Source organism: Cervus elaphus, chromosome 20 (assembly GCF_910594005.1).
Source record: "Cervus elaphus chromosome 20, mCerEla1.1, whole genome shotgun sequence".
Taxonomy (NCBI): Eukaryota; Metazoa; Chordata; class Mammalia; order Artiodactyla; family Cervidae; genus Cervus; species Cervus elaphus.
This window is the reverse complement of record NC_057834.1, coordinates 34,258,057-34,283,290: the sequence shown is the minus strand read 5'-3', so window position 1 is coordinate 34,283,290 and position 25,234 is coordinate 34,258,057. Positions and strand designations below refer to the sequence as shown.

Here is a 25,234-nt window from a genome sequence, read left to right as displayed (position 1 = left end):
TTTAATTAGTTGATGGACTAACCAACTAAAGCCTACCCTTACCAAGTGAAGGGCCTATGGCTCGATCCTCAGGGTCTCTTCATCATAGCCCTAATGCTTTGGGTGACTCTCCTGACAGCCTCTCTCACTTCCTTGTTACGAAAAGTGTAAATAATGGGGTTGAGAAAAGGGGTGAGAAAAGTATACACCAAGGCAAGAAGTTTGTCAGTGCCCTCAGGGCGACTGTCAGGTGGCCCCACATAGACAATGAAAGCAGAGGCAAAGAAGAGCACCACGACAGTTATGTGGGAGGAACAGGTGGAAAAGGCCTTGGCTCGGCTGGCAGCTGAGGGCAGCTTCAGCACAGCTCTCAGGATACCCCCATACAGTCCTAAAATGAGCACAAGGTTGCAGGCATTGATAATACCAATCACTACAATGTGGACTTGAGCATGCCAACCTGTGTCCACACACGCCAACCTCATTAGTGGTGCCAGGTCACAGAAGTAATGAGCCACCTCTTTTAAACAGAAGGGCAGAGTGGCTGTGAGGCTTGCTGGTACAAGTGCAGCTGAGAAGCCAGCCACCCAAGTGGCCCCTGCCAGCCATAACTGCACCTGTCTGCTCATGAGAGCCTGGTAGTGGAGGGGGCGACAGATGGCAAGGTAGCGGTCCAGCGCCATGATGCCCAACAGGAAACACTCAGTCATGCCCAGTGAATGGAAGACGTAGAGCTGGACAAGGCACACAGCGGGTGAGACGGGTGAGCGCCCGTGAAGCAAGGTGTGCAGCAGCGTGGGCACTGTGGTGCTGACATACCAGAGTTCCAAGAAGGACAGGACGCTGATGAAGAAGTACATGGGTGTGCACAGTCTCGAATCTGCCTGAACCAGGACAATGATGCACAAGTTCCCTGCCAGGGTGAGGAGATAGATACACAGTGTCCCCAAGAAAGCAAGAGGTCGCAGGGCTCCGGTGGTAGTGAAACCAGCAAGGAGAAAACTCTGGGTCCATGTGTGATTGGCAAGGTCCATGGTTCCTAAGAGCAAGGAGTAAAGACAGAAGATTAACTGCTTCAGGAGTCTTCTTGAGAAATCTTTCCAGAACCAAAAATATAGAACGTATAACCCTGAAAATAACCTATGCATTATCAAACCTTACTTTTTAAAAGACAACTGAAGCCCAGAAGGCAGAAGCGATTTGCATAATATCTCAGTCTGTTGTTGACAGAACTGGAGTGGAGTCCAGGTTTCCTGAATCTCAGTCCAGGAATTTTTGTTTGTATAGACTGTGATACCAGAGTCAGGGGCCCAAGGATATTCTCCTGCATATCCGTTCAGGAAATAGAAGAGATAAAAAATTTTCACGCTCATCTGCTTTTAGTCCAAATGAAAGGTCTCACTATTCTTTAAGACATCCACCTGTACCGTTTCCTCTGTATCCAAAACTCAATTGTTCTTAACTGTGGGAAAAGGTGACAAATACCTTCTAAAATGTGACCACTAACTTCCTTCAGGGAGCATTTCTAGAATTCAGGGATGTTCTCAATATGGACCGAATGAGGAAGAAGTGGAAGAAGAAAGAAATGTGAATACTCTGGAGAGTTCCTCAACTATAAGAGCTATAAGGCCAGATGAGGAAACAATGAGTAAACACCGTGCATTTTCAGGAAGGATTCTCAAATAGAATTATGTACTAGGAAGTCTCTAAGAGGTGTATGTGTAAATTGATAAAGTCCAGACCCTATGATGTTGCTGTAGAGGGGCTGCCGTATAAGATAAAACACATTCTCTCGGAATCGGCTTTCTAAATGTGTTTTGCCACTAAATGAATATTGAGCCTGGCCATTTCTCTTCTCTATTTTTTCTTTTTTTTTTTTTTTATTTTTTCTTTTTTAAATTATCAAAGATTATAATTGTACAATTTTGAGAAGTACAGAACAAAATACAATTATTGGAGGACAATTGCTGTATGATACATTTCTCCTCTCTTTACCTCAACTTGCTCTTGTCTAGAATGAAGTAGTTTAAATTGGTGCCTGGAAGTCCCTTACAGCCATGGTAGCCTACTGAAAAATGTTTTGGGGATGAGGGTGGACATAGGAGCTCTACACTAAGGTCCCAAGAGTTTTCTTCCCACACATATAACAAGGTTCACCTAGGAAATGTCAAAGCCCTCTCTCAGTCGTCTTCTTGAGTACCTCTCATCACTGCTACACTGTCCCTGACCATTACCTGACTGCTTGGATGGCATTAAGTCTTATAGCTTCTTTTTCAGTGCCCTTTTTACCTCCAAACACTTCCTTATTTATGTCTTGTGTTCCTGAAAATGCTGGCTTCCCAGGGGTTCCTTGCTGTGCTCTCTGGGGTTGCTGGGTTTGACTAGCTCTTAGTAGGGGTCCCTCGGGGGCAGAATGTTGGGCGCAGGAAAGCAATGCAGAGTAGCTCTATTTCTCAAATGACTTTTCTCAACTTTACAACCCTGACCATAGGACTCTGGAATCCAGTCTCAAGGACCTTGTGTTCTCTGGACCACTAGAACTTTCTGCAACTTCCATATAGCTTTCTCTAAGAAGAAACAATTCATCTTGTATAAACATGTGCACAGGTTAAGAGTCACACTTTGAGCATCTTAAAAGAAGTGTGTGTGTGTGTGTGTGTTTAATTTCTTGCAAGATTTCTCATCCAGCTCTTTCTGATTACCACTACCTTCATCACCATATAAACACAATCAGTGTGGGAACCACCAACACTTCTCTGCTGAACATCTCCACTTTCATTGATCCCACCACCATCTCTACCTTCATCATGTCTTCTACTGTTTGTTCATTGATTCAACCATTGTTTATTAAATATCTAAAATTCTGTTCTACCTGCACGTTCAAAGTTGCCATGACTGGTATTATTACTATTACTTTTATCACCACCATTACCCTCTTGATGCTTATTCACTTTGCTATGATCCATTCTATCTATAGCCACATCCTCAATATTTTCACCAAAAACCCTGAGATTAACATTGGAGCTGTAACCTCAGGTGAGCACTACCTGTGCATGTACTTGGGTGGATGTGGAATCCCCAAAAAAATGATAGAATAAAAGCACTACTGAAAGTAATGCATTTGAATCATTCATACATCCAAATGTACTTCTCAGAATCAAATTTAAGGACAATTCACTTCCTAATTTAAGATACAGAGATAACCATAAAAGATGAACTAGTATATCAACACTAAAATGAAGGAAATCACTGAATTTTCTGAGATCCAGAAACTTCTGTGAGAGTTGGAGATTTTTGAGCCAAAGAAAAAGAAAATATTTGTTTCTAAGATTACTAATGTACCTGCAGGATTCACAGAGTCTCTTTGAGAAAAAAATAAAATAAAAAAAACCTCAAGTGTTTGGAAATCAGAGAGCTTCCTTCAATATTAACCAGCACGGAGTCTACATCCCACTTGACCTGAAATACCTGACCTTTCTCCAGGATGGATTGTTACCACTGCCCTTTCACCAAATTACTGCAACCTCCCCAGTCCTAAACACCAAAAGGTGCTTTGTTACCATTCTTATATCATCGAGCTACAGAAATTAGCTATCTATCTAGAATACTCAAACACATGATTATGCTATACTTAGAGTAGCCACTTTATTACTTATTTTTAGTTCTTTATATATTCACATCACATTGATATTCCTATATTCTCTCTTTATATAAGCCTTTATAAGGTCCTCAAAACAGACTTCCTTATTCATTTGTAGTGTCCACATGCATATGTGAATGCCTTGGCATTGACTGACTATATTAGAAGGCTATCAAAGTGAAAGAGGAGAGTGAAAAAGTTGGCTTAAAGCTAGACATTCAGAAAACTAAGATCATGGCATTTGGTCCCATCACTTCATGGCAAATAGATGGGGAAACAGTGGAAACAGTGGCTGACTTTATTTTGGGGGGCTCCAAAATCACTGCAGATGGTGATTGCAGCCATGAAATTAAAAGATGCTTACTCCTTGGAAGGAAAGTTTTGACCAACCTAGATAGCATATTAAAAAGCAGAGACATTACTTTGTCAACAAAAGTCTGTCTCATCAATCTATGGTTTTTCCAGTAGTCATATATGGATGTGAGAGTTGGCATATAAAGAAAGCTGAGCACAAAGAATTGATGTTTTTGAACTGTGGTGTTGGAGAAGACTCTTGAGAGTCCCTTGGACTGCAAGGAGATCCAACCAGTCCATCCTAAAGGAAATCAGTCCTGGGTGTTCATTGGAAGGACTGATGTTGAAGCTGAAGCTCCAATACTTTGGCCAACTGATGCAAAGAACTGACTCATTTGAAAAGACCCTGATGCTGGGAAAGATTGAGGGCAGGAGGAGAAGGGGATGACAGAGGATGAGATGGTTGGATGGCATCACTGACTCGATGGACATGAGTTTGGGTAAACTCCAAGAGTTGGTGATGGACAGGGAGGCCTGGCATGCTGCAGTTCATGGGGTCACAAAGAGTCGGACACAACTGAGTGACTGAAATGAACTGAATGTGATATAAATACTGGCACATAGGAATCATAGAGACTCTCTAGGGTCAGTAGTACAGAAATGAGAGATATATGCTAAAGAATTAGAAGTTTTCAAATATAGGCCTTGCCTAACCAAGGAAGTTGTTTCTTCTCTTTTGCATCATCACTTCTCAGTAGAGAGTGCTTACCTAATGGGAATCCCAGGGGGCACTAGTGGTAAAGAACCCTACCAGCCACTGCAGGGGACACAGGAGACATGGGTTTGATCCCTGGATCAGAAAGATCCCCCGGAGGAGGGCATGGCAACCCACCCTAGTTTTCTTCATGCCTGAAAATTCCCATGGACAGAGGAGCCTATGGTCCATAGGGTTGCAAAGAGTTGGACACAAGTGAAGCAACTTAGCATGCATGCACACACATAACAATTATTCTGTATCAGAAATGGAACAAGAGAGACTTTCCTGGTGGTCCAGTAGCTAAGACTCTGCACTTCCAATGCAGGGGGTGTGGGTTTCCTCCCTGGTCAGAAAACTAAGATCCACACATGCTGTGTGGACAAAATAAATAATTAAATAAAATAAGAAATGGAACAAGAGACAAAAATGATACCTCACACTTCCATCAGCTAATTCACAATATGGGGGGGAAAGATGACATTGAAAATTATAAAAACTTAAAACTTAAGTAAAAAAAATTGAAAAAAGTAAGCTTTAGTGTGTTAGAAAATTCACAGTATCATTGATAATATTTGAAAAAGTGTATACTTATTAGAAGTTAAAAATGAATAGATAATTTTTAAAGCAATGTTATTATAGGTGATTTTAAAATTCATCTAAACATTTTATATGCTATATTTCTATGTAATACATTTTATAAAGCATGATTTAGAGATTAGAAACATATCAAGTATAGCTAAAATAATGGGAGAAACATGGGAAATCACAGTCACTCATTTGTTTATTTAATACCTCTTTCAAACACTTTTTATGAGCTGGCCTTATGCTAGGAACTGGGAAAATGAGATGCATGAAACATAGTCCTTTCCCTTAAAATGCTGACTGCGGAGTTTTCCTGGTGGCTCAGATGATAAAGAAGCCACCTGCAATGCAGGACACCCAGGATCAAGTCCTGAGTTGGGAAGATATTCTGGAGAAGGAAATGAAGAATTCCATAGACAGAGGAGCCTGGCTGGCTACATTTCATGGAGTTGCAGTCAGACACAACTGAGCAACTAACACTTTCACTTTTTCTTTTCACTTGGGAGTGCATGAGTGCTAAGTCACTTCAGTTGTGTCCGACTCTTTGTGAGCCCACCAGGCTCCTCTGTCCATGGGATTCTCCAGGCAGGAATACTGAAGTGAGTTGCCATGCCCTTCTCCACGGGATCTTCCTGACTCAACGATCTGACCCACATCTCTTAAGTCTCCTGCAATGGCAGGCGAGTTCTTCACCACAAGCACCACCAGAGACAGACCCTCAAATTGGTCACTTACTAATATATAAAAAAAACAGGTTTTTCAAACACAAGAAAAAAAATTCAACCTCATACACAATGAGATAAATTTGAAACTTAAAACTAAAAGAAAAAAAAATACTGTTTCTCAATTATTATATTTACAAATGCCCAAAAGTTTGAATATGTACTTCATAAAAGGTGCTATGTGAAAACATGCTTTCATCCACTGCTAATTGGGAAAACTAAGTGGCATAATCCCTTTAGAGCAAAATTTAAGAACATTTACTCAAATAATATGTGCATTTGCACACTGACCCCAGAATCCCATTCCTAGGAATTTGTATGCACATATATGAAATAATTCATACACAAGATTTTTCATTCCAGTTGTGTATTTAATAGCCAAAGACTGGAGTAACCCAAGAGTCCTTCAATACAGGATTAGTCAAATTAAAATCACAATGGAATACTATGGAATTTTTTTTTTTTAAACACTCTTTACAAGGCAATAGAAAAAAGATAAAAGCAAAGCTAGAACAAGTATAGTATGGGGTCTTATGCTTAAGAAAGGTAGATTATAAAATAGTCTTATCTTCTGAGGTTTGCAAACAGAAGCATTGCAATCAATCAGGAAACATTATTAAAAATGATCTTCTATCAAGGTTGGTTGAAAACCAGGAAGGAGCAGATAGGTTGGGAAAATGGAGTAGCAAGATTTCTCCATGTAAATACTTTTGGATGGCTTTGATTTTGAATCCTTTAGGTGCATTACTTGTTGAAGCAAAGAAACTGCGTTTAAAAAAAAGAAATTACATTTAAGAAAAAAGAAAGTTCAGTGGTGTATAGTGGGCTTTTGTCCTTGTTTGCCCCAGACAACTCTGGTTTATTAAGCCCATGTCTCCTTATTGATGCATTCCTAATGCATTTGCACTTGGATGGTGAACTGTATAGCACTCTGCAGGGTAGAATGCTAGCCTTAATGAAAGACAGAGTGAATGGTCTGTTTATAATATATTTCCATCCTGGCTTGTTCTCATTGTTTCTCCTGCTAATCATTATCCACATGTTACCAGGGGAGAAGTGGTCAAAGTTGAGCCTTAATTTGGGTGTGCATGTGTGCATGCTCAGTCGCATCAGACTGTTTGTGACTCCAAGGACTGTGGCCCATCCCTCTGTCCATGGGATTTTCCTGGCAAGAACACTGGAGTGGATTGCTATTTCCTGCTCCAGAGGATCTTCTCAAAACGGGGATAGAACCTGAGTCTCCTAGATCTCCTATGTCTTCTATTTAGCAGACAGATTCTTTACCACTGAGCCACCTGGAAATCCCTTAACTTGAGCACTTACCCCAATATATCACACAATAAGGTGTTGCTTCTCTAACATATTTTTTACATCTTCAGTTCAGTTCAGTTCAGTCCTCAGTCGTGTCTGACTCTTTGCGACCCCACGAACCACAGCATGCCAGGCCTTCCTGTCCATCACCAACTCCCGGAGTTTACCCAAACTCATGTCCATTGAGTCGGTGATGCTATCCAACCATCTCATTCTCTGTCATCCCCTTCTCCTCCTGCCTTCAATCTTACCCAGCATCACTGTCTTTTCAAATGAGTCAGTTCTTCGCATCAGGTGGCCAAATTATTGGAGTTTCAGCTTCAGCATCAGTCCTTCCAAAGAACACCTAGGACTGATCTCTTTTAGGATGGACTGGTTGGATCTCCTTGCAGTCCAAGGGACTCTCAAGAGTCTTCTCCAACACCACAGTTCAAAAGCATCAATTCTTCAGCGCTCAGTTTTCTTTATATGCCAACTCTCACATCCATACATGACTACTGGAAAAACCTTAGCCTTGACTAGACAGACCTTTGTTGACAAAGTAATGTCTCTGCTTTTTAATATGCTGTCTAGGCTGGTCATAACTTTTCTTCAAGAAGTAAGTGTCTTTTAATTTCATGCCTGCAGTCACCATCTGCAGTGATTTTGGAGCCCAGAAAAATAAAGTCAGCCAGTTTCCCCATCTACTTGCCATGAAGTTATGGGACCAGATGCCATGATCTTAGTTTTCTGAATGTCGAGCTTTAAGCCAACTTTTTCACTCTCCTCTTTCACTTTCATCAAGAGGCTTTTTAGTTCTTCTTCACTTTCTGCCATAAGGATGGTGTCATCTGCATATCTGAGGTTATTGACGTTTCTCCCGGCAATCTTGATTCCAGCTTGTGCTTCCTCCAGCCCAGTGTTTCTCATGATGTACTCTGCATATAAGTTAAATAAGCAGGGTGACAATATACAGCCTTGACGTACTCCTTTGCCTATTTGGAAGCAGTGTGTTGTTCCATGACCAGTTCTAACTGTTGCTTCCTGACCTGCATACAGGTTTCTCAAGAAGCAAGTCAGGTGGTCAAGTATTCCCATCTCTTTCAGAATTTTCCACAGTTTATTGTGATTCATCCAGTCAAAGGCTTTGGCATAGTCAATAAAGCAGAAATAGATGTTTTTCTGGAACTTTCTTGCTTTTTCGATGATCCAGCGGATGTTGGCAATTTGATCTCTGGTTCCTCTGCCTTTTCTAAAACCAGCTTGAAAATCTGGAAGTTCTTTTGGATAGCAGGCATCCTGATTGGCGTGTAATGGTAAGGTTGGATGCATGAGACAAGTGCTCGGGGCTGGTGCACTGGGAAGACCCAGAGGGATCGGGTGGAGAGGGAGGTGGGAGAGGGGGATCAGGATGGGGAATACATGTAAATCCATGGCTGATTCATGCTAATGTATGGCAAAAACTACTACATAATTGTAAAGTAATTAGCCTCCAACTAATAAAAATAAATGAAAAAAAAAAATCTGGAAGTTCTTTTGGATAGCAGGCATCCTGATTGGCGTGTAATGGTAAGGTTGGATGCATGAGACAAGTGCTCGGGGCTGGTGCACTGGGAAGACCCAGAGGGATCAGGTGGAGAGGGAGGTGGGAGAGGGGGATCAGGATGGGGAATACATGTAAATCCATGGCTGATTCATGCTAATGTATGGCAAAAACTACTACATAATTGTAAAGTAATTAGCCTCCAACTAATAAAAATAAATGAAAAAAAAAATCTGGAAGTTCATGGTTCACATATTTCTGAAGCCTGGCTTGAAGAATTTTGAGCATTACTTTACTAGCGTGTGAGATGAGTGCAATTGTGCGGTAGTTCGAGCATTCTTTGGAATTGCCTTTCTTTGGGATTGGAATGAAGACTGACTTTTCCCAGTCCTGTGGCCACTACTGAGGTTTCCAAATTTACTGACATATTGAGTGCAGCACTTTCACAGTATCATCTTTTAGGATTTGAAATAGCTCAACTGGAATGCCATCACCTCCACTAGCTTTGTTTGTAGTGATTCTTCCGAAGGCCCAAACTTGACTTCACATTCCAGGATGTCTGGCTCTAGGTGAGTGATCACACCATTGTGATTATCTGGGTCGTGAAGATCTTTTTTGTGTAGTTCTTCTGTGTATCTTTGCCACCTCTTCTTAATAGCTTCTGCTTCTCTTAGCTCTATACCATTTCTGTCCTTTATTGATCCCATCTTTGCATGAAATGTTCCCTTGGTATCTTTAATTTTCTTGAAGAGATCTCTACTCTTTCCAATTCTATTGTTTTCCTCCATTGCTTTGCATTGGTCGCTGAAGAAGGCTTTCTTATCTCTCCTTGCTATTCTTTGGAACTCTGTATTCAAATGGGTATATCTTTCCTTTTCTCCTTTGCTTTTTGCTTCTCTTCTTTTCACAGCTGTTTGTAAGACCTCCTCAGATAGCCATTTTGTTTTCTTGCATTTCTTTTTCTTGGGGATGGTTTTGTACCCTGTCTCCTGTACAATGTCATGAACCTCCGACCATAGCTTATCAGGCACTCTATCAGATCTTGTCCCTTGAATCTATTTCTCACTTCCACTGTATAGTCATAAGGGATTTGATTTAGGTCATACCTGAATGGTCTAGTGGTTTTCCCTACTTTCTTCAATTTAAGTCTGCATTTTGCAATAAGGAGTTCATGATCTGAGCCACAGTCAGCTCCTGGTCTTGTTTTTGCTGACTGTATAGAGCTTCTCCATCTTTGGCTGCAAAGAATATAATCAATCTGATTTCAGTGTTGACCATCTGGAGATTTCCATGTGTAGGGTTTTCTCTTGTGTTTTTGGAAAAGGGTGTTTGCTATGACCAGTCAGTTCTCTTGACCAAACTCTGTTAGCCTTTGTCCTGCTTCATTCTGTACTCCAAGGGCAAATTTGCCTGTTACTTTAGGTGTTTCTTGACTTCCTACTTTTGCATTCCAGTCCCCTATATTGAAAAGGACATCTTTTTTGGATCTTAGCATATATAAAAAGTGATAACACTTGCAGAGAACACTTTGTTGTTGTTCAGTCTCTAAGTCGTGTCCAACTCTTTGCGACCCCATGATCTGCAGCACGCCAGACTTCTCTGCCCTTCACTATTTCCCTGAGTTTGTTCAAACTCATGTCTATTAAGTCAGTGATACCATCCAACCATCTCATCCCCTGTCATCCCCTTCTCTTTTTTCCCTCAATCTTTTGCCGTATCAGGGTCTTTTCCAATGAGTCAACTATTTGCATCAGGTAGCCAAAGTATTGGAGCTTCAGCTTCAGCATCAGTCCTTCCAATGAATATTTAGGGTTAATCTCCTTTAGGATTGATTGATTCTGTTAGGGGAAGCACACTGACTGAAACCACCCACCCTGGCCAGGCACCATAGTAACCATTTGCATGAGTTGTTTTTTGACAGGAAGTCCCTGTAAGGAACACAGAACTAATCAGCCACCACCAACTGGAAGAGTTCAGGACAGGTCACAAGGAGACACCACATGTCTGACCACCTCCCAGAATCTTTCTTTCTGGTATCCATCTTGGGCTGAACAAGGCCTGCACCACCAGGAAGGACTCTGAGTCAGAATGATTGGCTAAGGACAACCCGGAAGCTAATCCCATCACCATAAACCCCAAGACTGCAAGCCATGTGGCAGAGTGGTTCTCCTGGGTTCCCTTATCCTCCTGTTCTCTACCAGGGTGCCCTTCCCAATAAAATCTCTTGCTTTGTCAGCACATGTGTCTCCTCAGACAGTTCATTTCTGAGTGTTAGACAAGAGCCCAGTTTTGGGCCCTGGAAGGGGTCCCCCTTCCTGCAACAGTTTGATCTCCTTGCTGCCCAAGGAACACCTAGGTGAACAGAAAGGCTGTTTTCCATACAGGCAACTAGTCCAGGGACTCTAGTTCCTTCAGGCCCTTCATGAACATTTGAAAGTCATGTGTGAGGGGTAGGGAATCAGTTACTCAACACCCCATTATTTATACCAGTTGGGAAACTCTGCACTAAGGATTATCTAAATTTTATATTCTAAAGAGAAAGATCTGAGGAGGTTACAAGAGCAGAAAGATTATAAACTGAAGGCTAAGGGAGTTTGAAGCTATGAAAAATCTAAGAAAGAGACTATCTTCTGCTAGACTTGTAGAGTTATTCAGTCATGTCTCACTCTTTGCATACCCATGGACTGTAATCTGCCAGGGTCCTCTGTTTATGAAATTCTCCAGGCAAGACTACTGCAGTGGGTGACCATTCCCTTCTGCATGGTTTCTCCTTGACCCAGTGATCAACCTGGCTGTCCTGCATTCCAGGCAGATCTTTACCATCTGAGTCACAGAGAGTCCCAGAGTTGTAAAAGGAGAATTTAAATTTCTATCACACTCATTTGACACTTGAGAGTTCGCTCATTAAAAGAATAAATACCAAGCACTGTGCTAGAAATCAATGGTGCTGCATTGAGTTGTTAATTAATAACTGATGTCTCTGAAACAGAGTTATAAACCCCTAGGCTCACCACACAATATAGATCCACTGTTAACTAACATGACCCAAGTCATTGCTAGGGCAAGCAGTTTCCAGCCATTTTTGGTGCTGCCTCCACAGGGAGTGCCCACGACCATTCCTGCATAAAGATCTTCTAAATGAAGCAAGGTATGAGAGGAGAGAAAAGATCAGAATTCAAAAGAATTAGACTTGGTAGCTCAGCAGAATGGAGTGTTGCATTTTGTATTGGGGGAAGAGCATAGGCTTCATGAAAACCAGGACTCCTGAGGCTATAGAAAGCTGACTCTGAACACTTCAAAAGGAAATGCTTCACTTGGGGAATTATCAATTCTAATGATTCTACACATAATGAAAATGTGAGATATGTGTGAAACTAAGCATCCTCAAGGAATGAAATTCCCACTGCAGAAATGTAAGTGGAAAATCTTTGAAGTAGTAATAATTAACATGTATATGGTATTTAAGATTCTACTATGTCCTCACTTTACAGATCAGGAAATCGAGACACAGGAAAAGTTGCATGCATTGCTTGAGGTCACAAAGAAATTAAGTGGTAGAATTAATGTTCCAACCCAGGAAGGCAGGCATCAAAGTTCACGTTATAACTACTGCATTGCTTTGCCTCTGGGATAATAAAGCTAACATGTATTGAACACTTAGCCTGTGTTATTTTATTTAAACTTTAGGACTCTTTGTTACAGAATTTTTTAAGGAAGAAAAAATTAAGATCAAAGAGAATTTACTTTCTTTTCTGTACAGGGTTGAAGCAAGATAGATGGGCCTCAGGCTGGACAGCTGAAGTTTGTTCCCTATGGACAGACACTCAAAATAGCAGTGGATAGGAGAAGATAATTCCTGCTATGATAAGAGATAAAAGGCCACATATTCCACATTCTTGAAGTCAAGGAGACCTTCCTTACTACACACAAGCAGAAAATCTCCTTTAAGGTCACAAAGGGAGAGGGGAACAACTCCATAGTAGGTGATGTCAATCTACCCATAGACATCTTTGATAGAATCTGTCTTAGCTGGGAGATGCATGTGCACACATGGGAGGACCCTGACATAAACCAAATATAAACTCAGAACCAGGCAAAGCAAGATGATTGGCCAGAGGAAACCTGAAAGACATACCCCATGTGAAGTGATTTAAACCACTGAAAGGGTGAGATTCTCTGACCCCGCCCATGTGTCTATCCACACATATGCTTTTCCTTCCTAATAAACACTTTGTTTCACAACTTTTCATCTCTGTGTGTAAATTCATTTCTACACAGCTGATGGGCCAGGGCTTTGTCACTGGCCACTCACTTGTCCCTGGTGGCCTGGTGGCTAGGATTCAGCGCTGTCACTGCCATAGGCCTCCTGTGGCTGTCTCCTGCCATAGGCAGGAGACTGAAATCCTGCTTCAACCACTGCAGCTGGAAGCCACCTGAGATCAGAATGACATAGCCAAAAACAGTAAAACTTAGATTTGGACCATTACTTTCCTCTCTCTATTCCGGATTTTCAGAATTTACCATCTGAGTCTGGTCCAGATCCTGCTTTCTTTAAGACATGTTGCAATCACGGAATCAAAACTTGCTAAGCAGGAAGGGATGTAAGCAGTCATTAGCTCCTTACTGACACCTGGCAAAGAGTGCAACTGAGGAAGTCTTGCTAAGTTCACCCAGCCCACTGAAGTGGATCTGGGTTTAAATCCATGTCTCTTGACAGTAAGTGCGGTAACCTTTCTAGTGTCATCATGTAGATAATGAGATGATTCTTTCTTCTTTAAAAGATTTTATGAAGATTAAGTTAAAAATACATTTGAAAGCAGCTGTCACTGTTCTGGCATAGGACAGACATACCAAAAATAAATGACTTGATTTTTTAGAAGTTACATAAGAATGAAAACTAGACAGAGTATTTAAATCCCACACAGTGACCCAGTCTCTACCAAGATCCTGGTCCTGTCTTTCTCAAAACCCTGACAGCTTTTGGCAGGGGCTAGATCTACAGTTTGCATATTGCCAAAGTACAGAAATTAAACCTAAGCAATAACTTTCAAACTTTGCTGGGCAGAAAAAGTGGTAAGGGAGCTGGGGAAAAAGAGAAGGTAGAGAATGAGGTCATAGCCACAGGTCCCCATGTCTATTGTTTATTTCAGTATGCTTTCTACATTGCACATGTGTGCTTACAAAACTTTTTGTTTGTCTCTTTGTTGCTTGGATTTTATTTTATTTATTCATGTATGGAATATGGCTACAGATCACTCTAAGGCATATTTCACAGTATCAGAAGAGAATTCAGATAACACTTTCATCTCCAACACTTTTGTCTCTCCCCATTAGACAGTAAATTATTATCTAGAGTTACTAACTTCCTACCCAATAAGGTCATTGTCTTCTCCAGTGAGCTACATTTGATCACATGATTTCCCCAGATCACTGGGTTCTTGATAAGTTTTCTGCCTACAGCTCATGGCTTCACATATGAAACTTACACAGGTTATACTTTTTGGCCAGTCTTGTTTTCCACCTTTTCTGGGAATCTTATTCTGGGAATATTCTGGGAATCTTATCTTGACAAAAGTGCCAACTCTCAGCTTTAGTTTGCTTTCTTTCTCTCAGTATCTTACTCTCTCCCTGGGCCCTAATTTCAAAAACATTTGCATGTTCTCTGGTTTATTTCTCTTCCTTTGTGGCCTATCTCTCCCATTTGTCTGGAATGGAACCAAAGACATACATCCTTTCTCTCTATATGTTCCAATTCTGATTAATCCAGGCTTATGTCTTCTTCAGTGAATGTCTGCAATGGACATGATAAATGATAAGACTGATTTTATTTCCCTGGCATTTACTTTAACTCTGGAAAGATGATTGACTAACCAACCAGGTGATTCATTCCTACAGTTACCAAGAAACCTCAAAATGATGAAAGAGATTGTCAAGCTTCCTTCAACATGGTCCGTATCCTGACCCTGACCCTTTTCATAGCCTCCTTCACCTCCTTGTTTCGAAGGGTATAGATGATAGGATTGAGAAAGGGAGTAAGAAGGGCATACACTAAGGCAATACGCTTGTCTGTTCCCTCAGGGCGACTCCCAGGTGAGCCCACATAAACTGTGAAGGCAGAAGCATAAAAAAGCACCACAACAGTTATGTGGGAGGAACAGGTGGAAAAGGCCTTGGCACGGCTGGCAGCTGAGGGCAGCTTCAGCACAGCTCTCAGGATACCCCCATACAGTCCTAAAATGAGCACAAAGTTGCACCCTGTGGCCACACCAATCACTGCCCCATGGACCCCTTTATGCCACCTTGTGTCCACACATGCCAACCTCATTAGTGGTGCCAGGTCACAGAAGTAATGAGCCACCTCTTTTAAACAGAAGGGCAGAGTGGCTGTGAGGCTTGCTGGCACAAGTGCAGCTGAGAAGCCAGCCACCCAAGTGGCCCCTGCCAGCCATAACTGCACCTGTCTGCTCATGAGAGCCTGGTAGTGGAGGGGGCGACAGATGGCAAGGTAGCGGTCCAGCGCCATGACGCCCAACAGGTAGCACTCAGTCATGCCCAGTGAATGGAAGACGTAGAGCTGGACAAGGCACACAGCGGGTGAGACGGGTGAGCGCCCGTGAAGCAAGGTGTGCAGCAGCGTGGGCACTGTGGTGCTGACATACCAGAGTTCCAAGAAGGACAGGACGCTGATGAAGAAGTACATGGGTGTGCACAGTCTCGAATCTGCCTGAACCAGGACAATAATGCACAAGTTCCCTGCCAGGGTGAGGAGATAGATACACAGTGTCCCCAAGAAAGCAAGAGGTCGCAGGGCTCCGGTGGTAGTGAAACCAGCAAGGAGAAAACTCTGGGTCCATGTGTGATTGGCAAGGTCCATGGTTCCTAAGAGCAAGGAGCGAAGACAGAAGATTAATAAACATCAAGATTTTTCCTATGTTCAGAAAATTTCCCTAGTGTCAAGAATACTGAAGTTGAGCACCTTAAAGGAACTTGATATTATCTAAGCAATACTCCTCACTTTGCAATAGAAGAATTGCAGTCCTAAAAGCACACATAGTGGGACCCAACAGAAGCTGTTGTTTCCAGAACTGGAACTAGAAATCAAGGCTCCTTATGCCAGTTCTATGCTTTTCTACACCATAATATTGTGCTCTTATGACTCCAGAAACTGAATTTCTTTCCTGCTCCACCATCAGAAAGCAGGAGACACCTAACTACTGGTTGAAAATAGTGAAACCAAAGGATGGTAGAGAGAGCAGAGGAAACAGACAACAGTCTTCAAACTTAAACTGTCATTTACTAAGATCTACAGACAGTAAGGAGTAATAGAGAAGCACACATACATACAATAGAGGTCCAATTCTCTTAGTACCTTAAGGTTACAAAGTTCAAGAAATATACGTTTATGTAAGGTAAGTAGATGTTTATGTAGATCTAAAAATGAATATATATATATATATATATATATATATATATATATATATATATATATATATGTCTAATTACTCTGCTGCACAGCACATTCTTTGTATGATGAAACTAATACAATATTATAAATCAACTATACTTCAACTTTAAGTGTGAGTGTGTGTATAAAGGAAAATAAGAGAGAGAAGAAAACGTTTACCTCCATCTTTCCTATAGTTTCTAATGATTAAAAAACAGCCATATAGGGCTATGGAGAAGAGAGAAAAATCATCCTCTAAAAGTGACTGTTGAGGCCTCTTTCAGAAATACCCTCTAGAGTTTATAGACATTTTTCTAAGGAGTAGGAAAAAAAAAGGATGGGAAGTAAAAGAAATGCAAAATTTCTGAGAACTGTTCCCAAAATCTCAGGTCCATAGTGCCTGCTAATAACTCACTTTGAAAGATGATCCACAAAGAAGAAATGTGCCAGGAATATTCAAAGAGGAAAACCATGAAGACAGAACAACCAACAACAAGTCCTAATATATTTTAAAAAGAAAAGGCCTTCCACTAAGTTAGGGATTCTGCTTTGAGAACTTGCTCTGTTGCTAACAGGCAGAACACTTTGGGCTAAGCAACTTCTTTTTCTCTAACATGAAAAAGTTTGAACTGATGTTTTCTAAAACTCTTACAACACAGATAATTTATCATTCCCAAAAACCACTGAAAATGTTTCTGGACTGTGGGAAACATCAGCACCATGGTTCCTAGCATTTTTTTCTCATCCCCTAATCCTCTTCTTTAGATCCATGCATCTCTGATACACCATCCCAAATTACTGTCTGGATGAAATTAGGACTTGTAGCATCTTACTCATCATCCTTTTACCCCAAGACACTTCTGTACTTATATCTCATGTTCCTGGAAATGCTGGTTTCCCAGGGGATGCATAATGTGTGTTCACTGTTGTTGTTGGGTATGATGAGCTCTCAATAGAGGTTCCTCTCGGGGAAGGATGTTGGGCACAGAAAAGTGATCCAGAGTAGCACTATTTCTCAAATGATTTTTCTCAACCTTGCAACACTGACTGTTGAACTCGGATCAGGTCTCAGGGAAATTGCCTTTTCTAGACCACTTTGAAAACTTTGCAAAAATTCCGTGTAGCTTTCTATGGAAAGAGACAACTCATCTTGCATAATTTTATGCACACATACAGAGTAACACACTGAGTGCCCCAGAAGTGAGTTTCATCTTCTGAAAAATTGCATTGCAAGGAGATTTCTTGGTTTCATTTCCATGAAACTCCAATAATAAGAGCTAGGTGATCTAAGAAGAGTAAATCATCAAGTTGCTCACTACTAACCTTACCACAATTTTCCCTTGTAGCTCAATTGGTAAAGAATCTGCCTGTGATGCAGGAAACCCGAGTTTGATCCCTGTGTCAGGAAGATTCCCTGGAGAAGGAAATGGCAACCCACTCCAGTATTCTTGCCTAGAGCATCCCATGGACAGAGGAGCCTGGTAGGCTACAGTCCATGGGGTCACAAGAGTCGGATACAACTTAGTGGCTAAACCACCAACTATACCACGGCCTTCTCTTTTGGCTCAGTGATAAAGAATCTGCCTGAAGTGGAAGAGATGCAAGTTCAATCCCTGGGTCAGGAAAATCCCCTGGAGTAGGAAATCAATTTATCCATTGATTCAATTATTATTGAATACTTACTATGTACCAAACCCCATTCTAAACCACCAAAACCACCAGCATTGCAGTCATCATTTATACCTCTACCATTGTTATAATTACGTGGAACATCTACATACTGTTTTTTCCAATAGTCTTGTATAGATGTGAGAGTTGGACCATAAAGAAAGCTGAGCACCAAAGAATTGATGCTTTTAAACTGTGGTGTTGGAGAAGACTCTTGAGGGTCCCTTGGACTGCAAGGAGATCAAACCAGTCAATCCTAAAGGAAATCAGTCCTGAATATTCATTGGAAGGACTGATGCTGAAGCTGAAGCTCCAATACTTTGGCAACCTGATGCAAAGAGCTGACTCATTAGAAAAGACCCTGATGCTGGAAAAGACTGAAGGCAGGCGGAGAAGGGGACGACAGAGGATGAGGTGGTTGAATGGCATCACTGACTCAATGGACGTGAGTTTGAGCAAGCTCTGGGAATTGTACAGGGAAGCCTGGCATGCTGCAGTCCATGGGGTCGCCAAGAGTTGGATATGACTGAATGACTGAACTGAACTGAACATAATGCTTATTCAGTTTTCCATAATCATGTCATTTTTTATTACCATCAGCATTATCTTCATAAAAGCCCTGCAGTCAGTTCATTCAATTCTGACCTTGATTGGGCATTATACATAGGCATGGACTGTTTGGATATAAAAATCATGTAAGTAACAGATTGAAAGAATTAATCCACTGGAGAATAGTAGAGTTGCATCACAGATCAGTGTAAATGTGGTTTCACATTTAGGAATCAGAGGCAGAGGACAAGATAACAGCAAAATTAAATTGGCTCTCAGAACATTAACCAGGAAAGGTTTGCAGATAGACGGCATAAACTTGAGAGAATTCAGTCCTCAGCTCTTCGAATCAGCCAGGAAAATCTTCCTGTGAGACCTGGAGTTGTTTTAATGACATTAAAGTGTGATATTTGATTTTGAGTGTTTTGCTTTAGAAAATAATGTAACGTCAAGATTGGAAGAATTAATCTTTGAGTAAAATTTTTTTCTGATGCTTGGGAATGTAGAGGATCTCTTTCAGTCTTTTCCAGCCTTCTGCAGAGATTCCACTTCAAGTGAAAAAAATGACATTTCTCTGGGATAAACAGTTACAACTATCATTTGATGAAATTGCTGCATCCTTCACATTCCCAAATGTGACTTTATTTTTTGGGGCTCCAAAATCACTGCAGATGGTGATTGCAGCCATGAAATTAAAAGATGCTTACTCCTTGGAAGGAAAGTTATGACCAACCTAGATAGCATATTAAAAAGCAGAGACATCACTTTGTCAACAAAGGTCTGTCTAGTCAAGGCTAAGGTTTTTCCAGTAGTCATGTATGGATGTGAGAGTTAGACTGTGAAGAAAGCTGAGCACTGAAGAATTGATGCTTTTGAACTGTGGTGTTGGAGAAGACTCTTGAGAGGCCCTTGGACTGTAAGGAGATCCAACCAGTCCATCCTAAAGGAAATCAATCCTGGGTGTTCATTGGGAGGACTGATGCTGAAGCTAAAACGTCAATACTTTGGCCACCTCTTGCGAAGAGTTGACTCATTGGAAAAGACCCTGATGCTGGGAGGGATTGGGGACAGGAGGAGAAGGGGACAATAGAGAATGAGGTGGTTGGATGGCATCACTGACTCGATGGACATGAGTTTGAGTAAACTCTGGGAGTTGGTGATGGACAGGGAGGCCTGGCGTGCTGCGATTCATGGGGTCGCAAAGAGTTGGACACGACTGAGTGACTGAACTGAACTGAAGTGAACTCACATTCCCAAATACAAAAACACTCCTAATTTGTAGCTTCGTTTATGGATCTATAAGACAGTTTCTGGGACAGACTTCCCCCATGCTTTGGAGTACTCAATTGTATACCATCATGGCTTGCATCAAAAGAGTATGTAAGGCTGTTTGTTTGCCTTCAGAAAACAATCATTGTGATACAATTACTTGTTTGTAAGAAGTTCAAACACAAATCCAAATCAATACAAAATACATATGCAAAATATTTAGCATTGTAGATAAATGAGTGAAATATTTGTCTTAAAAGTAGCACAAAGAGGGAAAATAGAAGTTGGAGCATTCCAAGTTTAGGAAATTGTTTATTTTCCTCTCATGTCATCCCGCACCAGCAAAACTTGCTCTCTTAACTAATACATATAGTGTATTAGAAATGGAGCAAAAGAAAAGAACAAGGTGTGATACCTCCATCAAGACATCCGTGATTTAGCAAAGGAGACAATGAAGAATATCTGTTAGTGTGTTAAGTGAAGAAAACAGTATTTCAAGTTTCAACATTGTACAATGATTATTAATATTTGAAAAAAAGCCTGAATAGGTGAAAATTGTTTTAAAAATAATTTTATAAGCAATTCAAATTTTATTTATCTATATATTCTATATTGTGCATATATTTATATGAAATATTATTTTCCAGGAAAAAAAATGTGATCCAAAGGTTAGAAAAAAGTGTTAACAAAAAGCAACAATAGTGTATGGAGAGAGGAAATCAGCGATTCTGTTATTCATGAAATATATTTAGTAAACGCCTTCTATTTCCCATACCTCTTACTGAGCAAAGTATGAAATGAATAAAACATAATCTCTTTCCTCAAGATGCTTAATTTGGAATGTGGGTAATCCATCCCCAAATAGGCATTTATAAAAGAATAAGGGCACTTAAATACATGAAAAGATATTCATCTTAACTCATAATGGCGCATGCAACTTTAAACTACATTGAGATACTTTTATCACCTTCAGACTGACAAAAATCCAAGTTTTAAGCACACTTTATTGGGCCAACTGCAGGGAAATAGACATTTCATACATTGCTCATAAAAGAACCAAATAGTGAAATAAATTTGGAGAAAAATTGATCAATCTTTATGCAAACTACATAGTCATTTGTGCCTAGCAATACCACTTCTAGGAATTCATCTTGCATATATGTATATGAAATGATATATACACAAGGTTATTCTTTGTAGTTCTGATTATAATAGCAAGACTGGAACCCATGAGCCCTTCAGCACTGGACTGTTTAAATTAAGCACACAATGAACTATTTATCAAACTGAGAAAGGACTTTCTACAGTGATTGGAAATGGTCTCCAGGGGACTTATGATAATACTCATATTTACTTGTTTTTATGTAAGGAAACACTGCACACTTTTAGGAAACACAGATGAAAGTTGTTTTCTTTTCTTTTTTTTTTTTCTTTGAAAGTTGTTTTCTATTGTGGGGAGTGGGGATAGCATGGGACAGATGGACCTGGATTGGAGAAATATTCTTCTATTGATTCATATACCTTTTTATGAGTTATTTTGATTTTTAATAATGTAGGTATATTCTTAAAATAAATGTTTATACAGTGACATAGTGCAATCATACATCCTGGCTTGCTCAAGTGAGTTCTGGTTAATGCCTGTTGTTCAAGATAATTATTAATAGTGCCCTGCTTTATTCTTAAAAACGTGTGGGCTTTACTTTCATGATAAACTATGCATACATCCTATGTGATAGAATGTTAACTTTGATACTCCTGCAAAGTTTGCAATCAGAGTTACTATATATATAATTTTACTCCTTCTAGAGTAATAAACTGCTATGAACATGGAAAAAAGAAGGAGACAAAGAGTTGGCCCTGAGGCATTCACCCCAATGTGTCATATTCATGCATTTTTTCCTACTTATTTTCACTTCTTAGCAAATTTTAAAAAGTGTCTGCTTAAGTGCAAACTGTCCAAAGTCTGTAATTTCCTCAGGTTGTATCTTATCACTCAAAGTTTGAGGTGGAGGGAGATGGGCAGTTCAACCCACCTATTACCTATGTTTGTTGGGAAACTAAGGACAGTCTGAAAGGAAGGACCTCAGAAGGTTTGAGCGCATATAAGATTGTGCAATAAAAGAGAAGATGAGTTTGAAGCACAGAACTGATCTAAAAAAGAGGAATGGCCCCTGGTAAGCTTATAGAAAGCAACAATCTCTACCATCTTATTTGCTCCTTAAGAGTCCATTTATTCACTCATCCATTCATTCTTTTGTTCACTTATTCATAAATGAAAGAATGAATATACTAGAAATCACTGGTGAAATATATGCTTCTTTGAATTATAAGATGTATCTACAACAGGATTGTAAGCTCTCAAGCTCGTTACACAGTATTGATTAATGTGACCCAAGAAATTGCTAGTGATTCCTTTTCTTTTTTAAAATTTTATTTATTTATTTTTGGTTGTGCTGGGTCTTCATTGTTGCTCAGGCTTTTCTCAGGTTGAAGCAAGCAGGGGCTACTCTCTAGCTGGGGTGTGTGGCCTTCCCTTTGCAGTGGCTTTTCTTGCTGTGGAGTGCAGGCTCTAAGGCACATGGACTCAGTAGTTGCAGCCCCTGGGCTCTAGAGCACAGGCTCAGTAGTTGTGGCACATGGGCTTAGTTGCTCTGTGGCATGTATGATCTTCCCGGGCCAGGAATCAAACCCATGTCTCCTACATTGGCAGGCTGATTCTTTACCACTGAGCCTCCAGGGAATCCCCACTGCTAGTGATTCATTTCAACTGCCACCTGGTAATGTGCTGACCAAATAGTATTTTGCTGCAACCCACGACCACCCCAATAAAGACAAGCTGAGATAACCATGGGGTAGGAGAAAAGAAAGAGTAGGAAGAGGATAAGGGCCCCAAAGCCATGTATTGAGGGATAGTAAAAATTTCACAAGGGCAAGGAGAAACACACAGGATGTTCTAGGGTGATTTTGGACACCTAAGCCCAGGAACAATGCTCAGTTTGAATTATTATCAATTCTATTGACCCACACATGTGACAAAAATGTGAGATATGTGTAAAATCAAGCATGCTTAAGGGAAGAAATTCCCAATGCAGAAATTTATGTGACGAATTTGTAGTAATAATGACTATCTCATATGTAATATTTACTATTTTGTTTGCTGAGAAGGGGGCCATAGAGGATGAGATGGTTGGATGGCATCACTGACTCATTGGACATGAATTTGAGCAAACTCCAGGAGTTAGTGAAGGACAGGGAAGCCTGGTGTGCTATAGTCCATGGGATCACAAAGAGTCAGACGCGACTTAGTGACTGAGCAACAACAACAACAATCCTCAAAAGAATTCTTTGAATGAGGGTCTTCTAGTCCTCATTTTACAGATCAGGGAGTTTTTTACATATGGAAAATAGGAAGGTTAAGTGAATTGTTTAAGGTCATGCAGAAAGAAAGTGGTAGAGATAATGACTGAATTCAGGAACCAAGCTTCAAAGTCTCTGGCCCTGCCCCTAAAATAATAAAGCTTTTTATTATTCATAGAGTAACTCAAGTATCAGGAACACTTAAGCATTGATCACTTTAAATGTTTTGTTTCCTCTAATCTTTATAGAACTGTGTGGTGATCATTATAAATATTTTTTCTTTAAAAAACAAGGAAACAGTTGCTCAGACAGAGGTTAAGATTTTTATTTGGAATCGTATAGCTGGCACTAGTGGTAAAGAATCTGCATGCCAATGCAGGAGTCACAGGATGTGAGGATTTGGTCCCTGGGTCGGGACAATCCCCTGGAAGAGGGCATAGCAACAGACTCTAGTATTCCGGCCCAGAGAATCCCATGAACAGAGGAGCCTGGTGGGCTACAGTCCATGGGTTGCAAAGAGTTGGACATGACTGAAGCAACTTAGCCGGTAGCAGGCATATAACAGAAAAGGGATCTGGACCAGCACTTTTTCCCCTCTGTTCTGTGTGTTTGCCTTTTCATATTATTCATGGGGTTCTCAAGGCAGGGACACTGAATGGTTTGCCATTGCCTTCTCCTGTGGGCCATGTTTTGTCAGAACTCTTCACCATGACCTGTCCATCTTGAAAGGCCCTACACAGTGTGACTCATAGTTTCATTGAGTTAGACAAGGCTGTGATCCATGTGATCAGTTTGGTTAGTTTTCTGTGATTGTGGTTTTCATTCTGTCTGCCCTCTGATGGATAGGATAAGAGGCTTGTATGGAAGAGACTGACTCTGGGGGAATCTGGATCTTGTTCTGAGGGGTGGGGCCATGCTCAGTAAATCTTTAACCCACTTTTCTGTTGATGGGAGGGTCTATGTCCCCCCCCCCCCCGTTGTTTGGCCTGAAGCCAAATTATAGTAGGGGTAAGGGTAATGGGGACCTCCTTCAAAAGGACTTATGCCCACAACACTGTTGTATTCAGTGCCCCTGACCCTGCAGCAGGCCATTGTCAACCCACATCTTCACCAGAGACTCCCGGACACTCACAGGCAAGTATGGCTCTGTCTCTTGTGGGTGCTCCTTTCTCCTGGGTCCTGGTGCACACAAGGTTTTGTTTGTGCCATCCAAGAATCTGTTTCCCCAGTCAGTGACATTATAGTGGCAGAGTTTATTTCTTTGGGCTCCAAAATTACTGCAGATGGTGACTGCTGCAATAAAATTAAAACACACTTGCTCTTTGGAAGAAAAGCTATGACCAACCTAGACAGCATATTAAAAAGCAGAGATATTACTTTGCTGACAAAGGTCCATCTAGTCAAAGCTATGGTGTTTTCAGTAGTCATGTACAATGTGAGAACTGGACCATAAAAAAAGCTGAGCACCGAAGAACTGATGCTTTTCAACTGTGGTGCTGGAGAAGACTTAGAGTCCCTTGGACAGCAAGGAGATCAAGCCAGTCAACCCTAAAGGAAATTAGTCCTGAATATTCACTGAAAAGACTGATGTTGAAGCTGAAGCTCCAATACTTCGGCCATCTGATGGAAAGAACTGACTCATTGGAAAATCCTGACTCTGGGAAAGATTGAAGGGTACAACAGAGGGTGAAATGGTTGGATGGCATCACCGACACAATGGACAGGAATTTGAGCAAGCTCTGGGAGTTGGTGATGGACAGGGAAGCCTGGCGTGCTGCAGTCTGTGGAGTTGCCAAGAGTCAGATGTGACTGAGTGGCTGAACTGAACTCTGTGTGTTGTATCTTACCTGCCTGGGTTGAATTTGGATCTTGCTTTTTTTTTTTTTAAGAAGTGGTGCAATTGTGGAATTAAAACTCTGTAAACAGGAAGGAATATGGACAGTCACCCACTCCTTACTGTCATTTTGCAGAGCGTGAGAATGAGGCTGAGGAAGTCTTGCCCACTGTGGTGGATCTGGGGGTGAATCCATGTCCAGGAAACTATTTAATTTCATTTTTTCCATAAGAACAGTTAAAAACAATTTTATAAAGAATATTCATGATCCATACAGTGACCTATCTCTGCCAAGCTCTGGTCTTA

At 40.9% G+C, this 25,234-nt stretch overlaps 2 protein-coding genes across 2 annotated transcripts; both read right to left on the bottom strand.

The window, feature by feature from the left end:
* Positions 1-68: 68 nt before the first annotated feature.
* On the bottom strand, positions 69-1,013 carry LOC122676590 (olfactory receptor 6N1-like). The gene has a single exon (XM_043876005.1). It carries the CDS (start codon positions 1,011-1,013, stop codon positions 69-71), a length of 945 nt encoding a protein of 314 aa, XP_043731940.1.
* Positions 1,014-14,736: 13,723 nt separating this feature from the next.
* LOC122676553 (olfactory receptor 6N1-like) lies at positions 14,737-15,681 on the bottom strand. Its single transcript, XM_043875912.1, has one exon. It carries the CDS (start codon positions 15,679-15,681, stop codon positions 14,737-14,739), a length of 945 nt encoding a protein of 314 aa, XP_043731847.1.
* Between the last annotated feature and the right edge of the window lie 9,553 nt (positions 15,682-25,234).

What these genes read in the sequence shown, in the direction of transcription:
- LOC122676553 (XM_043875912.1), bottom strand. Translation starts at nt 15,681, where the DNA reads ATGGACCTTGCCAATCACACATGGACCCAGAGTTTTCTCCTTGCTGGT.
- LOC122676590 (XM_043876005.1), bottom strand. Translation starts at nt 1,013, where the DNA reads ATGGACCTTGCCAATCACACATGGACCCAGAGTTTTCTCCTTGCTGGT.